The sequence below is a fragment of the Tenebrio molitor genome, chromosome 3 (assembly GCF_963966145.1).
Source record: "Tenebrio molitor chromosome 3, icTenMoli1.1, whole genome shotgun sequence".
NCBI classification, from domain to species: domain Eukaryota; kingdom Metazoa; phylum Arthropoda; class Insecta; order Coleoptera; family Tenebrionidae; genus Tenebrio; species Tenebrio molitor.
This window is the reverse complement of record NC_091048.1, coordinates 26,509,796-26,529,195: the sequence shown is the minus strand read 5'-3', so window position 1 is coordinate 26,529,195 and position 19,400 is coordinate 26,509,796. Positions and strand designations below refer to the sequence as shown.

The 19,400-nt window shown below is 43.4% G+C and overlaps 4 protein-coding genes across 10 annotated transcripts in view; 2 read left to right on the top strand and 2 right to left on the bottom strand.

Moving 5' to 3' along the window:
• Rabex-5 (Rabaptin-5-associated exchange factor for Rab5) overlaps positions 1 to 4,511 on the top strand; it is a 44,403-nt gene extending 39,892 nt beyond the window's left edge. Inside the window, exons 1-7 of one of the 3 annotated variants that reach the window (XM_069041120.1) lie at positions 297 to 435; positions 586 to 650; positions 1,561 to 1,672; positions 2,262 to 2,450; positions 2,502 to 2,826; positions 2,879 to 3,293; positions 3,393 to 4,511. In XM_069041120.1, coding sequence (XP_068897221.1) covers positions 1,576 to 1,672; positions 2,262 to 2,450; positions 2,502 to 2,826; positions 2,879 to 3,293; positions 3,393 to 4,385 — 2,019 coding nt within the window. In that variant the 5' untranslated portion in view covers positions 297 to 435; positions 586 to 650; positions 1,561 to 1,575 and the 3' untranslated portion in view covers positions 4,386 to 4,511. Of the gene's footprint in view, positions 1 to 296; positions 436 to 585; positions 651 to 989; positions 1,673 to 2,261; positions 2,451 to 2,501; positions 2,827 to 2,878; positions 3,294 to 3,392 lie in introns of those variants that run through there. The other 2 variants (XM_069041121.1, XM_069041118.1) reach the window with 2 other exon arrangements.
• Positions 4,512 to 6,146: 1,635 nt separating this feature from the next.
• Positions 6,147 to 8,158, bottom strand: LOC138125684 (zinc finger protein ZFP2-like). Its single transcript, XM_069041130.1, has 2 exons — positions 7,742 to 8,158; positions 6,147 to 7,695 (listed from the first exon to the last, which is right to left on the bottom strand). Exons 1-2 carry the CDS (start codon positions 7,895 to 7,897, stop codon positions 6,313 to 6,315), a joined length of 1,539 nt encoding a protein of 512 aa, XP_068897231.1. The 5' UTR covers positions 7,898 to 8,158; the 3' UTR covers positions 6,147 to 6,312.
• Positions 8,159 to 8,477: 319 nt separating this feature from the next.
• On the top strand, positions 8,478 to 11,414 carry LOC138125688 (syntenin-1-like). 2 transcript variants are annotated; one of them, XM_069041136.1, is made up of 4 exons: positions 8,478 to 8,704; positions 8,830 to 9,085; positions 9,895 to 10,493; positions 10,854 to 11,414. In XM_069041136.1, the coding sequence occupies exons 2-4, from the start codon at positions 8,843 to 8,845 to the stop codon at positions 10,906 to 10,908; spliced, it is 897 nt and encodes a 298-aa protein (XP_068897237.1). In that variant the 5' UTR covers positions 8,478 to 8,704; positions 8,830 to 8,842; the 3' UTR covers positions 10,909 to 11,414. The 2 variants fall into 2 exon arrangements, with proteins under 2 accessions (XP_068897237.1, XP_068897236.1); XM_069041135.1 differs by having other exon boundaries at positions 8,482 to 8,704; positions 8,833 to 9,085.
• A 639-nt stretch (positions 11,415 to 12,053) lies between these two features.
• The window catches only part of LOC138125681 (A-kinase anchor protein 200-like), a 36,330-nt gene continuing 28,983 nt past the window's right edge, over positions 12,054 to 19,400 (bottom strand). For all 4 annotated transcript variants that reach the window (XM_069041123.1, XM_069041125.1, XM_069041124.1 and 1 more), the window contains exons 4-6: positions 13,762 to 14,853; positions 13,222 to 13,266; positions 12,054 to 13,130 (exon numbers count right to left, since the gene is read on the bottom strand). In XM_069041123.1, coding sequence (XP_068897224.1) covers positions 13,101 to 13,130; positions 13,222 to 13,266; positions 13,762 to 14,853 — 1,167 coding nt within the window. In that variant the 3' untranslated portion in view covers positions 12,054 to 13,100. The remainder of the gene's footprint in view (positions 13,131 to 13,221; positions 13,267 to 13,761; positions 14,854 to 19,400) is intronic.

The following is a 19,400-nucleotide window of genomic DNA, read 5'->3' as shown; positions in this document are numbered from 1 at the left end:
TGAAATCTGAACGAAACGAAGGAGTTAAATTGTTTAAATTATCACGTCGAGTGGCGAAGTCGGGCGATATCAAACGGTATTTTTTTGATAACACCTGCGATTAAACTTATCCTTGACACAGTGATTCAAAACTGTCGACCTTGAACCCGAAACGATTCGCGAGATTTGCTCGAAGAATTTTGGGGCCCGAGAGACAGATCTGGTCGGAAAATAAGAATTGGGGCACCGTTCAAGGTTATTAGTGTAATGTGTTTTTTAGTATTTTTAGGTTGGTTGCGATGCGACTTTATCAAATGTCAAACCGTTCTAACCTCAATAAAGATTAAAAATCAATAAAAACAAGAATTTTGTAACGTTTCGAAGGTTGGTGTCACGAAATAGCGGTGCAAGTGGTCAGTCATCCTGAGGGTTCGACTTTTGTCAGAAGTTCAAAAGGTAAATTTGTTTTCGTCGTACTATCGCTCGTCAATGTGTATTTACCCTGGTTGGGTCATCAGAACCAAATTGGTTCAGCTGTTCCGACTGGACTAATATTTAATTAATTAGGCAACAGGCTTCTTTGTAATGTACCGCATTTATTTCCAGGTTATCGCCACGGACAGAAAATGCAAAACAACTGTTTATTAGTGGTTGACGAAACTCCGTAGACAGTAAGTAAACACTTTAATGACAAACACAATGGTTGATAAAATTTAGAAACGTAAATATTTTTCCAATTTCCCCAACTGTTGAGTCCAATGTAGTGCGTCCAGTACTGGTTAGTTCCGATTCTGACCCGCGACACGATTAAATCATCGCCGAGTTAATCTGCGGCGTTATCGCGTAAAAAATTACATTGACGTGATTCGTCTTGTGTGCCGATTTAACTTGAAAATTGTGCTTCGCAGCTATTGGTCGCAGATTAAAATTCATAGTTTAATTAGACTTTTAACCTTGCCCATTTGATTGGTTAATCGTTATCGCTGCGATAAAGTCGCGGAGATATAAAGCGTCGCAAGAGTCGAGACAATCACTGTCTAGTGTCTCAACGCAGTCTCTCATCACAGTGCTCTTGCGAGAATCACAGTTTTGTCGATTTTCCTTTGGTCCGAAGTGTCGATTTTCCTTTGTGACAGTTCGTATAATTTTCCAACCTGTCGTTACAAGCCGATCCACCCAATCCACACACATGGCTGATCCTGGTGAAAATTTGAATGGGCACACGTATTTCCTCGAATCCCTGACGCGGGTTCACATCGTGGAAACGGCGGGAATCAACTTCCTGAAATATCCCCAATTCCCTGTTGTCCAGATGCTGATGAAGGAACTGAATTTGTGCGCGCACGACCACAGCTTCGTCCCGCCGTGGTAAAAAGACAGAAAATATCGAATCAGTGTATTGCATTTTTCACGTCCGACGTGAAAATCGACCCACAAATGGGCAAAGAATCCAACGGTGACTAAGCACGGCGTCAAGGTAGCTCGTACCTTGATCGGGGACTTATAAACAATTTTAGTTAGTTGTAGTTAGTGTTTATGTTAGCGTAATTAAGCAGCAACATGCCTATATTTGCGTTGCAGCGCTCTTACAAGTACATGATGTACGCGACAAAACAACCCTCGCTGAGGATCAACCAGGCCGATCTCAAGTGCAAGAACGGCTGCGGATATTACGGCAATGCCGACTGGGATGGTGAGTAAAACGGAAGATAAGCGAAGAATTGGCGGTTATCACTTATCAAACACTCCAAACATGTTTACCCGTTGTTGGTTTTGTCTCACGAGTGGACTTAAAAATTCAAGAACAAGACGTGACCAGAATAGGGGTACGGGGTTGTTAATGTTTCTGCAAATGAAAGACTCTTTTGCTGCCCTAACTAATTCAAAACATCGTAATTTACACTTTGAAAAATGACAAACAACGAAAATTGATAGGTGCGAAATGTCAAACGTCAAATTTACATTTTTACACAAATCACAGCCACCTATGATGTTAGAAACATTTGTAATTACACCATAATGATCAATTAAAAATACCATCCAAGTTGCCTATGAAAAACAAAAGTCAGCGTCTTCGATAAATTCTTATTTGAAATGTCATCACTGTCATTTAGTATTTTATTAAGCAATGAACAGTTTTCACTGTTTTCAGTAAGATAAAAAATGTTTGCACAAATTCTGCTGCGTGATCGACCTAATAGGAGGTAGTTACATAAAAATTGCACGATATCATTTTTTTGCTGATGACGTACAATGGATCTTGATAAAGTGTTTTTGTGTAGGCTACTGCTCGAAATGCTACCGGAACCACATGGACCAGGAGCGGCAGAGAAAAGCGCGCCAGAGCCACCCCGATCAGGCGAAGATTTCCGGTTTTTCCAAGTTCGAAGAGAAGAAACGACAACAGACCGACAAGAAGAACAAATACCTGAAGAGCTTGCCGGTTTTCCGGAAAACGTCAAGCGTCAAAGGTAAAGCGTGCCCCCATCCCGCTTGTCCGTTGTGCTAATCGAAAGCGGCAGATTCGGGACGACCGGAGCGCCACCTCGACTTGAGACAAGCCAACCCCGACGCGGACAAGTTGATGGCCGAGTTCATCTCGTTGTACGGAGTGTGGGGCGAACTGGTCCGACGAGATTTCTTCAAGTGCGTCCAGTCGTTCACCACCAAGATCTACAGCGAGTTGGAGAACAAACCCATCGAGGACATCGCGGAAATGGCGCAGAAATACTACAATCTGTACAGTAACAGGGTCAACTCGACGCAGACGTACCAGGAGGTCACCACCGACGTGAGGGACGAGCTTTTGGACTTTTTCGAGAAGTACGTCATGGTCAGTCTTTACAGGTAAAATATTTTGTCGGGTCACATTTCCGCGAGACTAATCCGTATCGAACAGTTGGTTGTTTTGTCCGCCATCTACTAACGACGAGGAGAAAGATTTGATCATCCAAGAACGCATACGGAAACTGAGCTGGGTCAACGCCCACCATTTAGACTGTTGCATTAGCGAGACTAGTATAGAGGTTCGAGACTTGGTTTACACGGCCATCACCGATTTGCTAGGTATGGATTCGATGAAGGCCCCCCAGGAGAAGCTCTCCTGTGTGGTGCGCTGCTGCCAGAGCGTGGTCAAAGTCTTGCAGCACTGTCAAGGGGGACCTGTCAGCGCCGACGAGTTTCTGCCAGCTCTCATCTTCATAGTGCTCAAAGCCAACCCCGCAAGACTCAAAAGTAACATTCTCTACGTCACGAGGTTCTGCAACGACGCCAGACTGATGCAAGGCGAGGCCGGCTACTACTTCACCAACCTGGTAAGCCCCAAAGTTCAGTCGTAGATTGATTCGCACTCGTTGCGGTCCGAATCAATCTGCGAGTGGACGCGATCCTAACTTTGTTGTCGTGCGTGGCAGTGTTGCGCCGTTTCTTTCATCGAGAACTTGACGGCGGAGTCGCTGAACATGCCCCAGCAAGAGTTCGAGGCCTACATGAGCGGCGAGATCACCTCGGTGAGCGCCTGGGAGTCGGCTTTGGTGGCGTGCGAGGGGATGCACCAGCTGTGCGAACACCTGGCCCTGTTGAAGGGTCTCTCCGAGCGCACCAGCACCGTCCAGGACAACACCAAAATCCTGACCGAAGACATCCTCAAGTTCAAAGATGAAATCACCGAGAAGGTGAATTCCGTCCTGGAAAGGACTCCGCTCATCATCAAGCCGCGCAAAACGCCCGAGGATCTCAAGATCGAAGCGAGCCAAGTCGCCGCGGTCAAGATCGAAGTCGACGACGCCCAACCCAACACCTACTACCTCCAGAACTTGCAAATCGGCCAGAGCAATCTCGACGAGACCAAGACGAAGCTCCAGCTGGACATCACGCCTTGCATCACCGAAGCGAAACCGGCAGAGTTTCTGTCGCCGTTCGACGCGCACAGCCTCGACGGAGCCACTCCCGAAGACCAGAACAGTCTCAGTCTATCCAAGATCAACTACGACATTGACTTTTCGGATCTGAGCGGGGAGAACAGCGTGGCGGAGTTGACGCCGGAGAAGAGGAAGTCGCCGAGTTTCACGCCGGATCCGTTCAGTCCCGTCGGCAGCAGTTGCACCATCACGCAGGTGCCGCTGGTGCCGTCGCAGGCTGAGCCGAGGCCGCCGAAAGACGACTTCGTTTTGCCGTTTTTGGACGAGGGTCAAGGTGAAGAGACGCTGTTGGAGAAGGAGGACGAGGCCGACAATCTGCCGTCACCGATCAAACCCATGACATCACAATATTCGGGGTTCTCCAAGCAAGGGTGCCAGATCCCGAGCATCCCGTGCATCACGGGAGACTTCGTCTCGACTAATGCATCACAGTCTGCACAAGCATCACAGGGCGGTCATCAACCCTCAGCGAGTCAAGATATTTAAATTTGATTTGGTTGTTTTGTTATCACCGATTGTTGTGAAATCGTAATTTTGGTTGTAATTGATATTTTATTTCGTTGTGTTCGTGCTTGTAATCTTTATTTTATAAATATACTTGATTTGTATCCATGACAAGTTTAATCTGCCTGAAGACAGCGCGACCACGGGTTAGTTTAGTCCGCGGTCCGCTCGCACAAATCACGACGGCACTTTTGATCACGATAATTGCCAGAAATAGCTCATTTCGCAACGAGCTGTCTGCGGCCAGTTCCATTTTTATTTTTAAAATAAAATATAACTCATATTGATTGATGAAGGTCAATAATGTGTTCGTTCTATTTTTATTTCTCATTTTTTTAATCATTCATGCCAACTGATCATGGTCGATGATACTCTTCAATCTAATCCGTTGATAATGATTATACGCATTTCGAAACAATTGATAGCCTTCGATTATGCAACTGTGCAATCACATCCTATAATTGCCAGAGAAAAATATAATGAAAAAATTTTTAATCTAGCCGAGAGACTTTGACACAAAAAATAGCGTGATGGTGTCAAGTAAAAACTAACGAAACGTTTGGCAATAATGACAACATACTTTTTTTAAATTATAGGTCACGAAGCTCAAGAAACCTTATCACAAATAACAAAAAATGTTAGATCAAGGGCGGCCGCGAAAAACAATCGCATCAAAAACGTTTGCCGCATATTGATCACAATAGCTATTTTTACAAGTGAGCAAAGTATAATAGTGCATTTAATCACTAGTGCTCTTTGCCAACTATTTTCAGTGGACAAAAACCACTAAAACCCAATGATCATGGAAATAGTTATTAATGCAACAAGTGCAAAAAGTGAATGATTATTGCACGCGACGTAAAAATTGTTCCAAGAGCCGCAGACGAGTGGGACAACACGTCAAGTGCAATAACACTTTTTGCACGTGTTGCATACAACATTTTTTCTACGATCGAATAAAAAAACGAGAAAAAAACAACGATAAACAACAGTTCGGTCTTGTGCGTCGTGTGTGAAAAATGCAATGAACACTCAGTTTTTGCACGATCGTAGACAGACTGTTGACAGATGCGTGCAATAAAGACTTTATTGCACTAGTGCAATTAAGAGGCACTTTTTCCTCTAAAAACAATACAATGAACACTCACTTTTTGCACGATCGTAGAAAAAAATCATTATCTGAGCTGTCCCATCAATCGTAATGAGTAGTAATGACATTTACGGTTGGACGATTCCAGTCAAAACCTACGTTTTCTAATCTTTTGTTTTTCATAGCCGCTTTTGATTAGATACTTTTTGAATCATACGAGAGCATTTCTGGGGGTGCCACGTGATAAAACACATACAGGGTGTTATTGAAAGTTGTACAGATATTTTAACCACGAGCTACTGGTTTCATGTAGAACTCGGAAAAAATATTTCAAAAATTCTATGTACATTTTATAAAATATGATATACAGGGGGTTTTTTTAAAATTTTACCTACGGGGTTGTAGAACAACGTAGAAAACTAAAAGCAATTTAAAAAAATTGTAGCTCAAAAAATAAATGTCATTTTATTTTTTGGCACAGCATTTTTTATATATTTTTTCCGAGTTCTACATGAAGCCAGTAGCTCGTGGTTAAAATATCTGTACAAGTTTCAATAACACCCTGTATAACAAAGTTGGACGTGTCAATCTACGACTCGACTTCCGCCTTCCGTAGCCGACCGAGTCCCGGTTTGGGGCACAGATCTAAAAAATATATTTCAACTCGCGTTTATTTAAATAAGATTCTACTTTTGTACAGTTGTCGCCATAATAAAATGCACGTATAAAATTGACCATGAACTTGATTAGTGATTTTCGTTAAAATTACGTTCCACGTTGATATAAATAAATTAGCAGTGATGTATTTTCGACTTAAGTCTAATTGCACGAGACGTTTACCGATTGCATCATCGAGTTTATGACGGGATAATGCTGCTGCTGTTGCTGCACCCTCCCCGGCGCCTCGTCCTTGTGGTTCCTCTGGTGCTTCTTCATGCTGCTGGAGTCGTAGAACCCTTTTCCGCACACCGGACACACGTAGGGGGTTTCCCCCGTGTGAGTCCGCACGTGCACGGTCAAATTCCCCTTCAAAGCGAAACTCTTGGAGCAATACGAGCACGAATACGGTCTTTCCCCGCTATGGGTCCTCAAGTGGTACGTCAGGTGCGACAGCTGGGTGAAAGACTTGGGACAGTAGCTGCAACTGTAGGGTTTGAGGCCCGAGTGGATCAACATGTGCGAGTCGAAACTGCCCACATGGGCGAAGGACTTCTGGCAGACGACGCAAGTGTGCGGCTTCTCGCCGGTGTGCACCTTCAGGTGCGACTGCAGCGCGGCTTTGGTGACGAAGCCCTTGCCGCAGTCGCTGCACAGAAAAGACTTCTCCCCGTGCGTGAGCCGGTGCGCCTTGAGGAGGTGCTTGGTCTTGTAGGCGCGCGCGCAGATGTCGCACACGTGCTCGCGACCCTCGTACTGGTTCTCTTCGGTTTTGTCGTCCTTTTTGACGTACTTCTTGTGGGAGGTGTGCCTCTCCAGGTGGGCGTTGAAAGGGGCCAGCCTCTTGAAGCCGCGTCCGCAGAAATTGCACGTGAACTTCATGACGCCGGTACAGTCAGGCGACAATTTGTCGTCGTGCGCCGAGTGGACCTTCTCGTGGGCGTGCAGCGACGTCGCCTGGATGAAGCCCTTGCCGCAGATGCTGCACACGTGGGGGCGCTCCCCCGTGTGCGTCATCTTGTGCCGCTTCAAGTTCCCGCTCATGCTGAAGCGCTGCAAGCACACGTCGCACTGGTAAGGTTGCTCCTTCGTGTGCGACCTCATGTGCTGCCTCAGCTTGCTCCTCGTAAACCTCTTGGCGCAGATCTCGCACTTGTGGTTCCTGTATTCGGTGTGTTTAGCTTTTTTTCGGTGCTCCTTCAGTTCCTCTTTGTCAGCGCAAGTCTCGTCGCACTCGCGACACTTGTAAGGGGGTCCTTTCGATGACTTCTCGCTCGGGGACTGCTCCGCGCCTTGGTCGTTATCACATTCGCTCTCACACTTGAACTCAGCGTCTTCTTCGATCAGGGTGATGTTACAGGAGAACTCTTCATCTTCTTTGTCCGATTTGTCTTTGGACTCGGTGCTGTCAGGCTGGGGGCTCTCTACTAGCAGTTTGAGTACAGCTTCGTTCTCCTGGCATTGCTTCTTGAATTCGTAAACGCGGTACAAGTTGTTGAGACATGTCTCGCAAATGTTTTGGGGTAATAAGTCGTTTTTGCTCACCTGAAAGTCACCGTTATTTTGGGGGAGATGAGAAAAATGCGCTCACCTCGATCATGACGCAGTATTCGAGCAAGTCGACGGCTTTCAGGTCTCCCACGGTGGTCTCCGAAATGGGGCCCACTTTCTCGTCGCCCAGACAAGTTCTGCATATGTGGTCGAAATCCTTCAAAGTTATGGCTTTCGAAGAATATTCACAACTCATGGTTAAATAAATGCAAAGCTTCAAAGGATGTGCATCCTAGTTTTGCAGCAACAGGACTTCCAATAGTTTCCACGTAAATTATGAATTGAAAAATATATTATTTGTAGGTGAGACGCACTCTGGCACCACTATCAACGTCAACCAGTTCTAAAATGTCGGAAAATCCAGATTTGTTTAAAAAATACTTAAAAGTTATTGTTTTGATTGTTGCTGTTTTGGACTGACCGACTGACGCTTGACAGCAAAAATCCCCAACTTGGAAATCTAGGGACAATTAATTCTTAACTTCAAGTATACAATGAAAATGCAATTTTAACTGTGTAAAATCGTTTTGTCCACTCCAATATTGCTTCAGTAAAAATTACAAAAAGTTGTTGGAATTCTGAATAATTGTATTTTGAAATTGTAGATTTGATTTGACGTTGTGATGGCAGCACCGGTGCGATGTATTCTGGGTTGTCGCATTAGCTTTATTTTTAATCTTGGGGTTCGGCAACCCTGAACTTTCATCGCTGCATTCCGCAGGCTTCAAAACGTAACCCGTGACCCCCGAATTTTGTAATTCTTTACGGGAATAGCCCGTCGTTCCAATAAATCGGCGCTGATTCAATCGCCGACGCCAGATGGCGCCGCTGTTTAAACAATAACAAAAAAACAACGGAATAATTTCCAAACGTCAAACAAACAAATCCGGCAACAATCGAACTATTTAACGTTGTTCCGACTGTGATGAATCATCAAAGATAAATAAAGTGCAAAAAGTCGGTTAAGTTGTCGGACAATTGAAGCAATTGTACAGTAAAACAGGTTCGTACTAGCTGCAAGTCGTCGCTATTAATAGCCTCCAGTGATAGTGGTCATATTCCAGTCGTATTAGTGGTTGATAAGACCAATATCGACGAATCGTTTAATCGAGCGCGTGACTGTTCCAGCAGACTGGTCAAAATGTCGCTGTATCCGAGCCTAGAAGACATGAAAGTCGACCAACTGTCGCGGGCGCAGAACCAGGCACTGACGGCGGCGGTTCGCCCCAATCCAACGAACTACGCCCCCGAGATGCCCGTCCCGCGGAGCCCCACCGGCAACTCGGCCTATCCGTCCCTGGGGGAGTACATGGGGCTGGAACTGACAGAAGCTGTGATAGAGCAGAACATGCCTGAATATCTGCAAGTGGCTCTACCCCAACCAGTAAGTACAGAAACATTGGATTTTGATAACGCGTAGGTGGCGCTGATAATACAAGATAAAAGTCAAATGTCAATCCAGGGTTTTGATCTAAAATGTGCAATCATTCAATTTTCTTGGGAAAAAACCTTGTGGTCAAGAGTGACGTCAGAGATCTTGAGTAAAAAATTAAGTTTACTGAAGGGTGACTAAAAAAACGTCCAAGTCGTGTTGCGTTACATGTTGTCTTTTTTTTTTTAACATTTTACAAAAACTTGATTAAGATTTGTTGATACAAAAAATTCCAATTCTAAATTAACATTGATTCTTTTGGGTGGTTTAAAAACAAGTCTAGATGAAATTACAAATTATTACAACTCCAAGCGCAAGTTTTTTGATCAATCTAAGAAAAACCTCTGTCAGAATAAAAACCAAACGATTTAAAATGAAAAACAGAGGTCCAAGAATGGACCCTTGGGGTACCCCAGAGGTGACTTGAAAACTTCTAGAATAATCAGCGTTCTGCCCCGATTAAATAAGAAGTAAACAGTGTTATCAACGCGACCTGTAGACGAAAAATGTTTCATTTATTCAACAAGTCCAGTCTGTCAAATGCTCTAGAGAGGTCCTTGTTGAAGGAGTCGACTTGAGCCCCAGCTCCTGACATTAATTTGACTAAAACATGCATGATAATTCTAGAATGTACCATTTGGTAAAAACAACGCTAGAATTACAACGCGCCAAGTTGGTATGGTTCAATCTACGACTCGCTTTTTGTATTTCACGTCCGACTCGCCTGTCGCGGTGTAAAAAATTGAATTGGCAAATTCCAGAGCATCCCCATCGCCGTGGGCAACTCCTCCATGGTGGCGCCCCTCTCCGGGCAGTCGCTGGGGCTGCAGCGGGCCCACGTGAGCCACGGCATCCGCCAGCTCACCCTCTGCAAGGACAAAGACGGCAAGGTCGGCGTCCGAGTCAAGCCCATCAACAACGGCGTCTTCGTCTGCCTGGTGGTGGACAACTCGCCGGCGTCCCTCGCGGGGTTGCGATTCGGCGACCAGATCTTGCAGGTGAACGGGGTGAACGTGGCGGGGTACACGATGGAGAAGGTCCACGACATGTTCCGCAAGAGCGCCGTCAACGGGATCAGCGTGGTCGTGAGGGACAGGCCCTTCGAGAGGACGATAACTTTGCACAAGGACAGCGTCCGGTGCGTCGGGTTCCAGTTCAAAAACGGCAAAATCGTCACCATCGTCAAGGACTCGTCGGCCGCCAGGAACGGCGTCCTGACCGACCACCAGTTGCTCGAAGTGGAGGGACAGAACGTGGTAGGGTTGAAGGACAAGCAGATAAGCAAGATAATCGAAGAGGCGGGGGAGGTGGTCACGATCACGGTGATTCCGAGCTTCATCTACGATCACATGGTGAAAAAGTAAGTCGACGCTAAAATCAAAAAATCAGATCGTTGACGTTTGTTTTTTAACTAATTATTACGTCAAAAGGAATTCAATCAAGAACAATACTCGCGAATCATTTTTCCGATTAAATTCTAATTTATCGCAACGTTGAGAATGCTTCGTGAGTCATGCTCACGTGACGTGGAGGTTTATAGTTGCATTTACAGTTGGAGGAAGTGTCACTTGTATCGCTAATTGTCCTGTTCGTCGACAAGCAAATGTCGTTACTGATACACTGTTAAAAATCAGCGGGATGTGGCCGAGGTCCCGTCGGTTGTGTTCCGCGTGAATCCCGAGTGGGCGTGGCTTGCACTAAATGATTTTTGTCTTTTCAGGATGGCCGGTTCTCTACTGAAGGACCTGATGGATCACTCGATACCCAATCTGTAAAATGTGTCATTTCCGACGAAACTTGAACGTTCGTGTTTCGCATTTTAACACCGAAAATGACAAAACACCTGTGTTCAATATTTCCGCAATTTCTCGTGTAACACCCACATATATCAACATTATTTTTATCGTTATTACATATGATGTAACAATCGAGGCGAGTGCAATAAATTGTCATTTTGTCACGTGAAAGACAATTGCATTTGATTACTTTGTCGAGACGATTAATTCGCACCTACTTGTTTTATAACATTTTATTTTTAAGTAAGTTAAGAGCACTATATTTAAACGTCCAACAGTTAGATGTATGTTTTATATTATTTCTCTTGTTCTTATTATTATTATTATTATTACTACTCAAATGACTATCTCACTGTTGCATGCTGCTGTCGCAAGAGAAGTACACCGTACTTGTACCAAAGAATGTCGGATTTGTGATTGGTTTGTGCCAGACTATAAAAGTGTTATTTTATATCAAGAAATCAAATAAAAATACCCTGCATCTGTGTCAGTTTTTATTTTCAAGTGCCACGTTAAGGGTAGGGTTTACCTGATGAAAATTTCACAATTCGTGTAGTTTGGGTTGCATTATTGGAAATGTTTGAAATGAAATAAACGGCTTTTCAATTGGCCTACTTTTACCTGAAATGGGTAAGTACCTGCCAGAAGGTGTAGTTAATCAGCAAATTTCATTACTAAGCTTTTAGATATTTTCGTCTCCCAAATAAACGTTCAAATGTGAATTTAGTGGTAAAATCGTACGTACGTATGTTTATGTATAAGATCTGTGATTTTTTTGGAAGCACGGTGATGGCACCAAACACTTTAAAATTCAATTTCCGAGGGCCCCATACTTTTTTTTTTGTTAATTTCGAATTAGGTTTTAGTGTTACAGCTTCCTGGAGTCCTCAAATTGCAATTTATTTTATTGTTATTTATAACGAAATCGAAAAAAGAAAAGTATGGGGCCCTAGAGGAAAGACGTATCTTTCAAATAAAAAACGGACCTTGCCTTCATCTGTTGTGGTTTTAAAGATATGGATGTTTAAAAATACCGTTTTTCGACCATTTCAAATCAGGTAAACCCCACCCTTAAGAAGACCATTTTTCGGAGGGAGTGCTACAGGGTTGAAGAAAAAAACGTGTAGGAAACATCCTATTTATATATTTATATTATAAACACATTCACACTTACATGGAGTCTGTATTTACCTACACACAGCCATTTTGATAAGTCGATGAGTAATAATGACGAAATATCAAAGAGCTGTGAAGAATATAGTTTCGAGTCGGTAAAAATCAAAACTAAATTCCGTTCCGTTAAAACTATTCTCTAATTCATTAAAATTTTGAAACACCAAACAAGATTTTTTCTAAATGAATTTCGTTGTGGATAATGTACAATTTTGTTCGAGACCAGCTAGCTATACACGTGATAAGAACGCCTCGGTCGTTTGTCTCTTGAGCAGAAGAGAAAAGAAACAAACAAGTGCGCGTTAGCTGCCTTGCGCAGAAGAAAATACACGAAGCACACCGTATACTATGTAACTATATAGGTAGACAGCCGAATTCTATCTCTACACATTTATAATTTTTAAAATCTTCACATAACCACTTTTTATACAAACAGACCTCAGCTGTCGAACAGAATCTGTCGTGGAGAGGCGCGGGGGCGCTGCCCGACCGACCCTCCAATACAGACGACGTTTGGTAGATATGTCACTAAAACTAGGAAAGCAAATTTGAACAAAGAAAAACATAAATACGACGAATAAACTGTAAATATATATATAAAAAAAGACTATATTCAAACAATCGTGAAGGTTTACAGAAAATTTAATAATGAAACAGTTAATGCAGGCCATCTAAACACTAAACTACACTAATTCTTGTATTTTACAATTGTATACGATAAAAAGGTCGCATTCACGACATATAAAAACTGTCCAAAAACTTCCACTAAACATTAATATAAAATAGTTATACGAGTATTAATTTTTTTTTCAACTATTCCCATTTTTGCGCTGTGGACATTCATATTTCTAAAGAACTCTAATTTAAATGGCAGTTTTGTTTTTCTTCTTTTGGTCGAACCACGGTCACTGCCAGGAATGATCCGTTAACTTTTTTTTTAATTTTAACTTTAATAATAGTTCATATACATGTATAAAAACATTTATTCAGAGAAAAACTTATTCTTCGACTGCCCCGGGGGTGGATTCCTGTCGACAAAGTACAATCTCGTCAAACAAACTAAATTGCTCTCTCGGCGAACAACAAAAGTCACTTTTTTTATTAAAACTTGCTACTTACAGCTGGCTTGTCAGCGCCTGTGCTTTCTGTGGACTCGGCGGGAACCTGAAAAATTAATTCAAACATCGATACAACACGAACGACGCCGGAGAGATCGACGGATTTGACATTTTCGACGTGAGCGATCGAGTTGGCAGACGTCGAAAGTGACGTTTATTAACGGATCCGATTAATTTAAACTTCTTCCTCTCGAGACGACGTTTCGGTGGTGCCCAAAATGTTTCGAATCACGAACGACACGTCGTCGCGAAATGTCATCGAAAATGTCAGCTATCCGTGCCGTCTACCAAATAAAAAAAAACCAATGGCACAAAACATGTTAGCAAGGTGAGACATGTTAGTAAAGAGACTGGGACAACAATACACTTTGTTTTGTTAGCACAATCAAACAAAAGATAGCCGGGGAGTTCTAATAAATAATCAAACAACAAACGAAGAGAAAAACAAGACATTGTTAATGAATGCAAAAGTACACTGTTCCATGATACGGTTTTTTTGTTTTGCTATTTCTAGATCTGTCTTTTCTTATGCACTATTCACCTGTTTGAGTGGTCCTTCAACGGGGGGCGGTAGGGTGACGTCGTTGGTGACCGGCGAGGGCAGCCCATTCGTGTTGCCGTTGGTCAGTTTAATTTCATTATCGGTGGGGATATCTGAAACGGGCGAGGGGGGCGCTGGAGGGAGACTCTCTTCCGTGGTCGCGATAGGTTCCGGTAACGACTCGACGGGGGGCAAAGACATGGGTTCGGGAAGACTATCCGACACCGGTTCGGGGAGCGACGGCAACGACTCCGTCGAGATGTCGGGCAGCGAATCGGCCGCCTCGACCGCGGGTGGCTCCGAAGCGACCGACACGGGAGCGGTGTCTTCGACGACGGGCGCCGCCGCCTCCTCCGGCCGCACCTCTGGACTCGGCGAGACCGGAACTGGTGATTGCACGGGGCACTCCTCGACCACCGCCACCAGATCCGGCTCGGCGGGCGGCACGACCTTCTCCTCTTCCGGCTTGACCGGATCAGCCGCCACCACCGGAGCCGGCTCGCTCTTCTCTTGGGCGACGACGCTGCTCTCTACCAGTTTCGCGGGTTCCGGTTCCGGGACGGTCTCTACCACGGGAACGGGAGCGGTTTCCGTCAGGGGATCGGCTTTGGTCGATTCGGCGAACACCGTCACCGGGCTGGGGGGGTTGGAGGAGGGCAAAGGCGGGGGGATCTCTTCGGTACTACGCACCTCTTTGGTTTCCTCTACTGCAACGGGTTCTTCGGTTTTGGGCTCCTCTGCCGGCGCTTTCACCACCTCTTCCTCTTTCACCGGGGAGGGAGCGGACTCCGGGGGCGGCGACGACACCGGTGCCGATTCTTTCGCAACTTCGGGGACTTTGCCGGCTTCGACGACCTCCTCGGCCGCATTCGCGGGGGCCGCGAACTCCACGGCCTCGGCCGCATCTGACTCGACCTTAAGCGCCCCGGCCTCTTCTGCCGCCGCTATCAGGGCCGGGTCCACCGGCGGCCTCGCATCGACCAAGACGGCGGCCGGTCTCACGCACGGTACGGCGGCGGGCGCCTCTACAGTCTTGGCCTCCTCAGCTTTGGGCGCCTCGGCGGCTGGAGAAGTGGCGCTCTCTTCGGCGTTCTGCAAACGACAAACCATCAACAAACGCTCCCCCAAAAAGAAAAAAACAAAAAACAGAAAAACGCCGGTGTCTTGACCAATCGTCGAAATTACCGACACGACTTGATTAGAGCTCGTGGCGAAAATACAAATGAAAAGCGCTTTTCCGGTACAGGACGCTCGGTTCCGCACGAAGCGACTCCAACTTCGACTTCGACCGAGTTTTCAAATTTCATTCGAGATAAAATGTTTGTTTCACTTCGCCGATTGCACAACGGATTCAGTTCTGTTGTGTGCAATTCAAAACCGACATGCATGTCACAAACGTATCAGTTACAAAAAAAAGAATGCACGAAACCCGAGAAAATCGAATCGGTGTGTGACTCACGAGTTTCGAAAAAATGCAACATCGAAAATGACCAGTTTGACGACTGGAATATTCGAAAATCGTGCCAAGAATAGTCGGACTTGTGGCATTTAGCAGATTCAGATCGCAAATCTCTCCGGCCAACGAGACCGTAACAATCGAACAATAAATCCATCAATTCGAGGGTGGCAGCACGAGAAGAATGAACCTCCTCTGTTGCCATCCGCAACGGCCGTGACTCACTCGAATCGAATCCCCCATCGCAACAAAAAGACCGATTACGTTTAATTATGGCTGAAAAAAAAAATGAAAAACACGTCGCAGCGACCTTCGCCGTCGGAATTTTGTTTATTTGGCGTAAACCGTTTTGAAAATAGTATCGTCTTTCGGCGCTCGACTCGTTTCTATTTTGGTAACGCGCCCGATACGAGGGTGGGGCCAGAAAATTGCATCGACAACGATAAAAAACGACTGTTAATCGAAGCGCCAAAGAACAATCAGCAATCAGGGTGTGCGACTCGCCGCATTATTAGATCACCGGATATCGATTTTATTAGTGAAATCATGCATTGTGAAATTAAAAAAAATCAATCGATCAATTAAGATGGTCGGCGGCTTCCGGCGCGACGGAAAATCGGTGTTAGAGAAGAATCGGACAACAAGAAATCGTACATGTTGGGGTTAGTGATTTTTCTTAACAAAATTACAACACTGAGAGAATAATGATTGATGAGTACCCTGCCAGTTTCCAATCGTCTGTATGCGTTCACGACAACTCTAACCAAAACGGCCATCATCAACGTAACGGCCGCGTAAAAAACCACCGGTCCCACATCACCGAACCATTCCCTAGCTATCGTTACCTGGGGGGCGTCCATGGTTAGCTAGAGCAACGAACCGCCACGGGACGACAACTAGCACTGGCTGATCTCGGCGCACTTTTCGCTCAAAAAGCGATCGAGAGTGTGTTTTTGCGTGAGGTTTTTGGTCGCACGAAGAACGACGACGGACGGATTCGTCGAGAGGTTGAGGAGTTGAGCGTTCGGAAATGACTAATGTAAATAGACTGAACGAGATTTGCTCGCGAGCCGGTATTTATAGCCCGTTCTTAGGCTTGGTCGCCGTCTCCGTACACCCCATGTGCCCGAGGAACGGCCCACACACCTCTCTATACCCGACTTACGCGGGAGTCACTTGCTCGGTCTGCACCGCATGTGCATGGGATCGACTTAAGCCGAGACTTAAGTGGGACGACGGACGAAGAGAGCCAACTTCCGCACGATACGAATTAATTCGACGCCAACGTGGTCTGGCAGCGATGCCGTGTGCGACGGATCCAACCCCTGGAGGGAGCTCTCCAAGGGCGACATTCCGAGAACGCACCAAATGTAGTCGCCGCTTCATTTTGCAAAGCCGCAAACCAAATTTTCTTATTCTTATCCTGTTTTCCCTGCTTGTTGCGAACATTTTTCAAATTGGATTTATTTAAAAAACTTGCGGTGAGTTGTTGATTTTGTGAGGCACCTCGGGAAACGCCAATTTTCTCTGGCCAAACAAAACAAACGTGCCGAACGATATTCCAATACATATTTTTGGAAAATACTTTTTGTATCGTTGGTAGAAAGGCTAGAATTTGCATAAAAATGCACTCCTCTTCCGTTTCTAAAAATAAACTGACATTTTTGGGGGGCCAAACTCCAACTTTGTGATAGAAAAACATAAAATATTAGTTTTATTTTACAATATCTATTTGATCATTCCTCGAAACAAATAAATGTAGTGTTGGTACGTACAGTGAGCAGTCAACAGATGTGTTATCGTTCTAAAAAAACATACGTTTTTATCGATGGGGAAACTGACAAAAACAGCTTATCGTAGAGGAATAAAATCGAGTTTGAAAAAGTTCAAAACAATAAACGTTTTTCAAAGCATTTTGAGTTTTAATACAGATGGTTTCGTTAAAAATATCTAAATTTTGTACGGAGGGAGTACAAAGTTGCTTTTGATCTTGTCATAATATGAAATCATTCGTTTTATAATACCATGCGTTCAAATAAAAACCTGGGCTGAGTAGGCGTTGAAAAAAGTAAACATGTTTGATTTCAGCAAAGGGTGCCCCCCTTAGATATTTGCTTTGAGAATAGGAATCGCTAGTTATTCTATTTTTAAAAAAACATTGCTAAGAAAGAAAAAAAAAACAGGATGATTTTTTGTTTATAAATTTTATGTTAGCTGTCAACATGCTCTAATTACGACTGTCATTCTACACTTTAAAAAAGCAAAACAATTGACGGTTTCCAACGCCTTTCCAGCCTTTTGATTTTTGAATGGACTTTATGTCGTGTGCACATAAATTATATCACTTTTTTAACCTCGATTCTATGAAAAATCAGCCTCGTCCAAGATATTTAGTACATATTTAGGAGATTTTATAAAAAACATAATCTTTTCTGCAAAGGATATTTCCAAAAATGATATTTATTATTTAAAAAAAAGTACAATAATTGAAGCTTTTCAGTGCAGTTATCCTACTTCCCTCATTTTTAATTAAAAAAAAATGTAGATAAATAAATCAATAATTGTCTTTAAAAATTTGTACCGCAGGATAGGTTTTAAAAGTGGTTTTTGACTTTTCCAAATTCATAAAAATAAATTTATCATTGTTCAACGTATTTATACAGGCTTTAATTTCAAAAAAACATAGGTAGTTATTAAGCTTCTCCTCTGTACTGTATAAAAATATTATATTATAACATAATTACATAAACATTTTTGTTTTATAATACAAAAATTTCCGATAATATTGCGGAATCTGGAAAAGTGCCCCGAATGCTTGCAGCGTTTCCACGTTGAATGGCAAGGGAAATCCTCTCGAAAAGGAATTTCTTTGATTTTGAATCGCCTGATTCCGCGATAAGTCGGTCTCCGATGACATTAATGAAATCGATGGCTTCTTTGCACCAAGGGCCTAATGTTTCAAATGCTAAACCTTTAAACACGTAGTTTGACGAAATGATTGAACTATATTTGCTATGTTTGCGTTTGCAAGCCATTTCAGCGGCAAAACCTGAGACTTCAGATGATTTCAATACGTAACTGTCTGCAAGTGTATCTACAACAGTAACGTCCCAAACCAAAGGTTGACCTTTAATCCACGGTACTAAAGTCATCCCATCTGGGCGTTTTCCGTCATCCCGAGACAGTCCGTTTGGTTCTAAAGTTGAATTCACATGAATTGAAGTTAAAGACCGATTGATAATGGAATTAATTTCAGTGTGTCTTGAAAATCTACCACTGCTTTTGAAACAACTTAGACCGTGGGTGCCAATTTCGTCAACTTTCGCATTGCATTTGCAAATATGAGGTGTACAAAGATTACAACCCAATCTTAAACCAATACAAACTTGGAAGGAAGTGTTATCTAAAAGAGTACCAATATTAGGAGAAGGTATTGCATGTAACCAAGATCCTGATTCTCTGCATTGCAAAGCTTTAAAACGAGCCAAGTCTCTAGGTGAATTAAAGATTAAGTCATTGGCAATTATTCCTTTGATATTAATATTATCCCAATTCTTCTGAAATTGTGAAATTGTTGGTATTTCGTTCTCATTTGCTACACCCCAGGCTGCTAAAGCTTCATCATAATGGTGAATATTAAGCTCATTATCCTTTGAGTTTAGTAATAAAGAAACAAGCTTTTTAACCCCATTAATTGAAGATAGGAAAGCAGGGAGGCAAATATCGGAAATGCGACGAATTCCCAGACCACCAAATCTAATCGGTAAAGTGGACTGACGCCATTGTAAATCAGTTAAACGTAAATTAAGTATTCTCTCTAAACAAGACTTTAAAGAAGAATCAATTGAATTAACATAATTAGAAAATTTCCAAAATGGAGTTGTTCTTAATAAAAAATTAAATTTTGGTATGAAAAGACAGTTTTTGATTAAAGTATAAGCCACGTGTCTGTTAAGGAGTTCAGCTTTGTTTAAAAGATTTTCAACTGTAATTATAGTTTTTTCGACGGTGTTTTTGAAACCTTGGTCAAAGATTGGAGAGCCTAAAAGAGATAAACTTTCCCGGTCACAGATTTTAATGCCTGGTGCTAAATTTTGAAATTCCTTTATGACTTTTAAATCTGTGTCTCTAGAACAGCAAAAGATCTCGCATTTGTCAAAGTTTAATTCAAGGCCAATTTCCT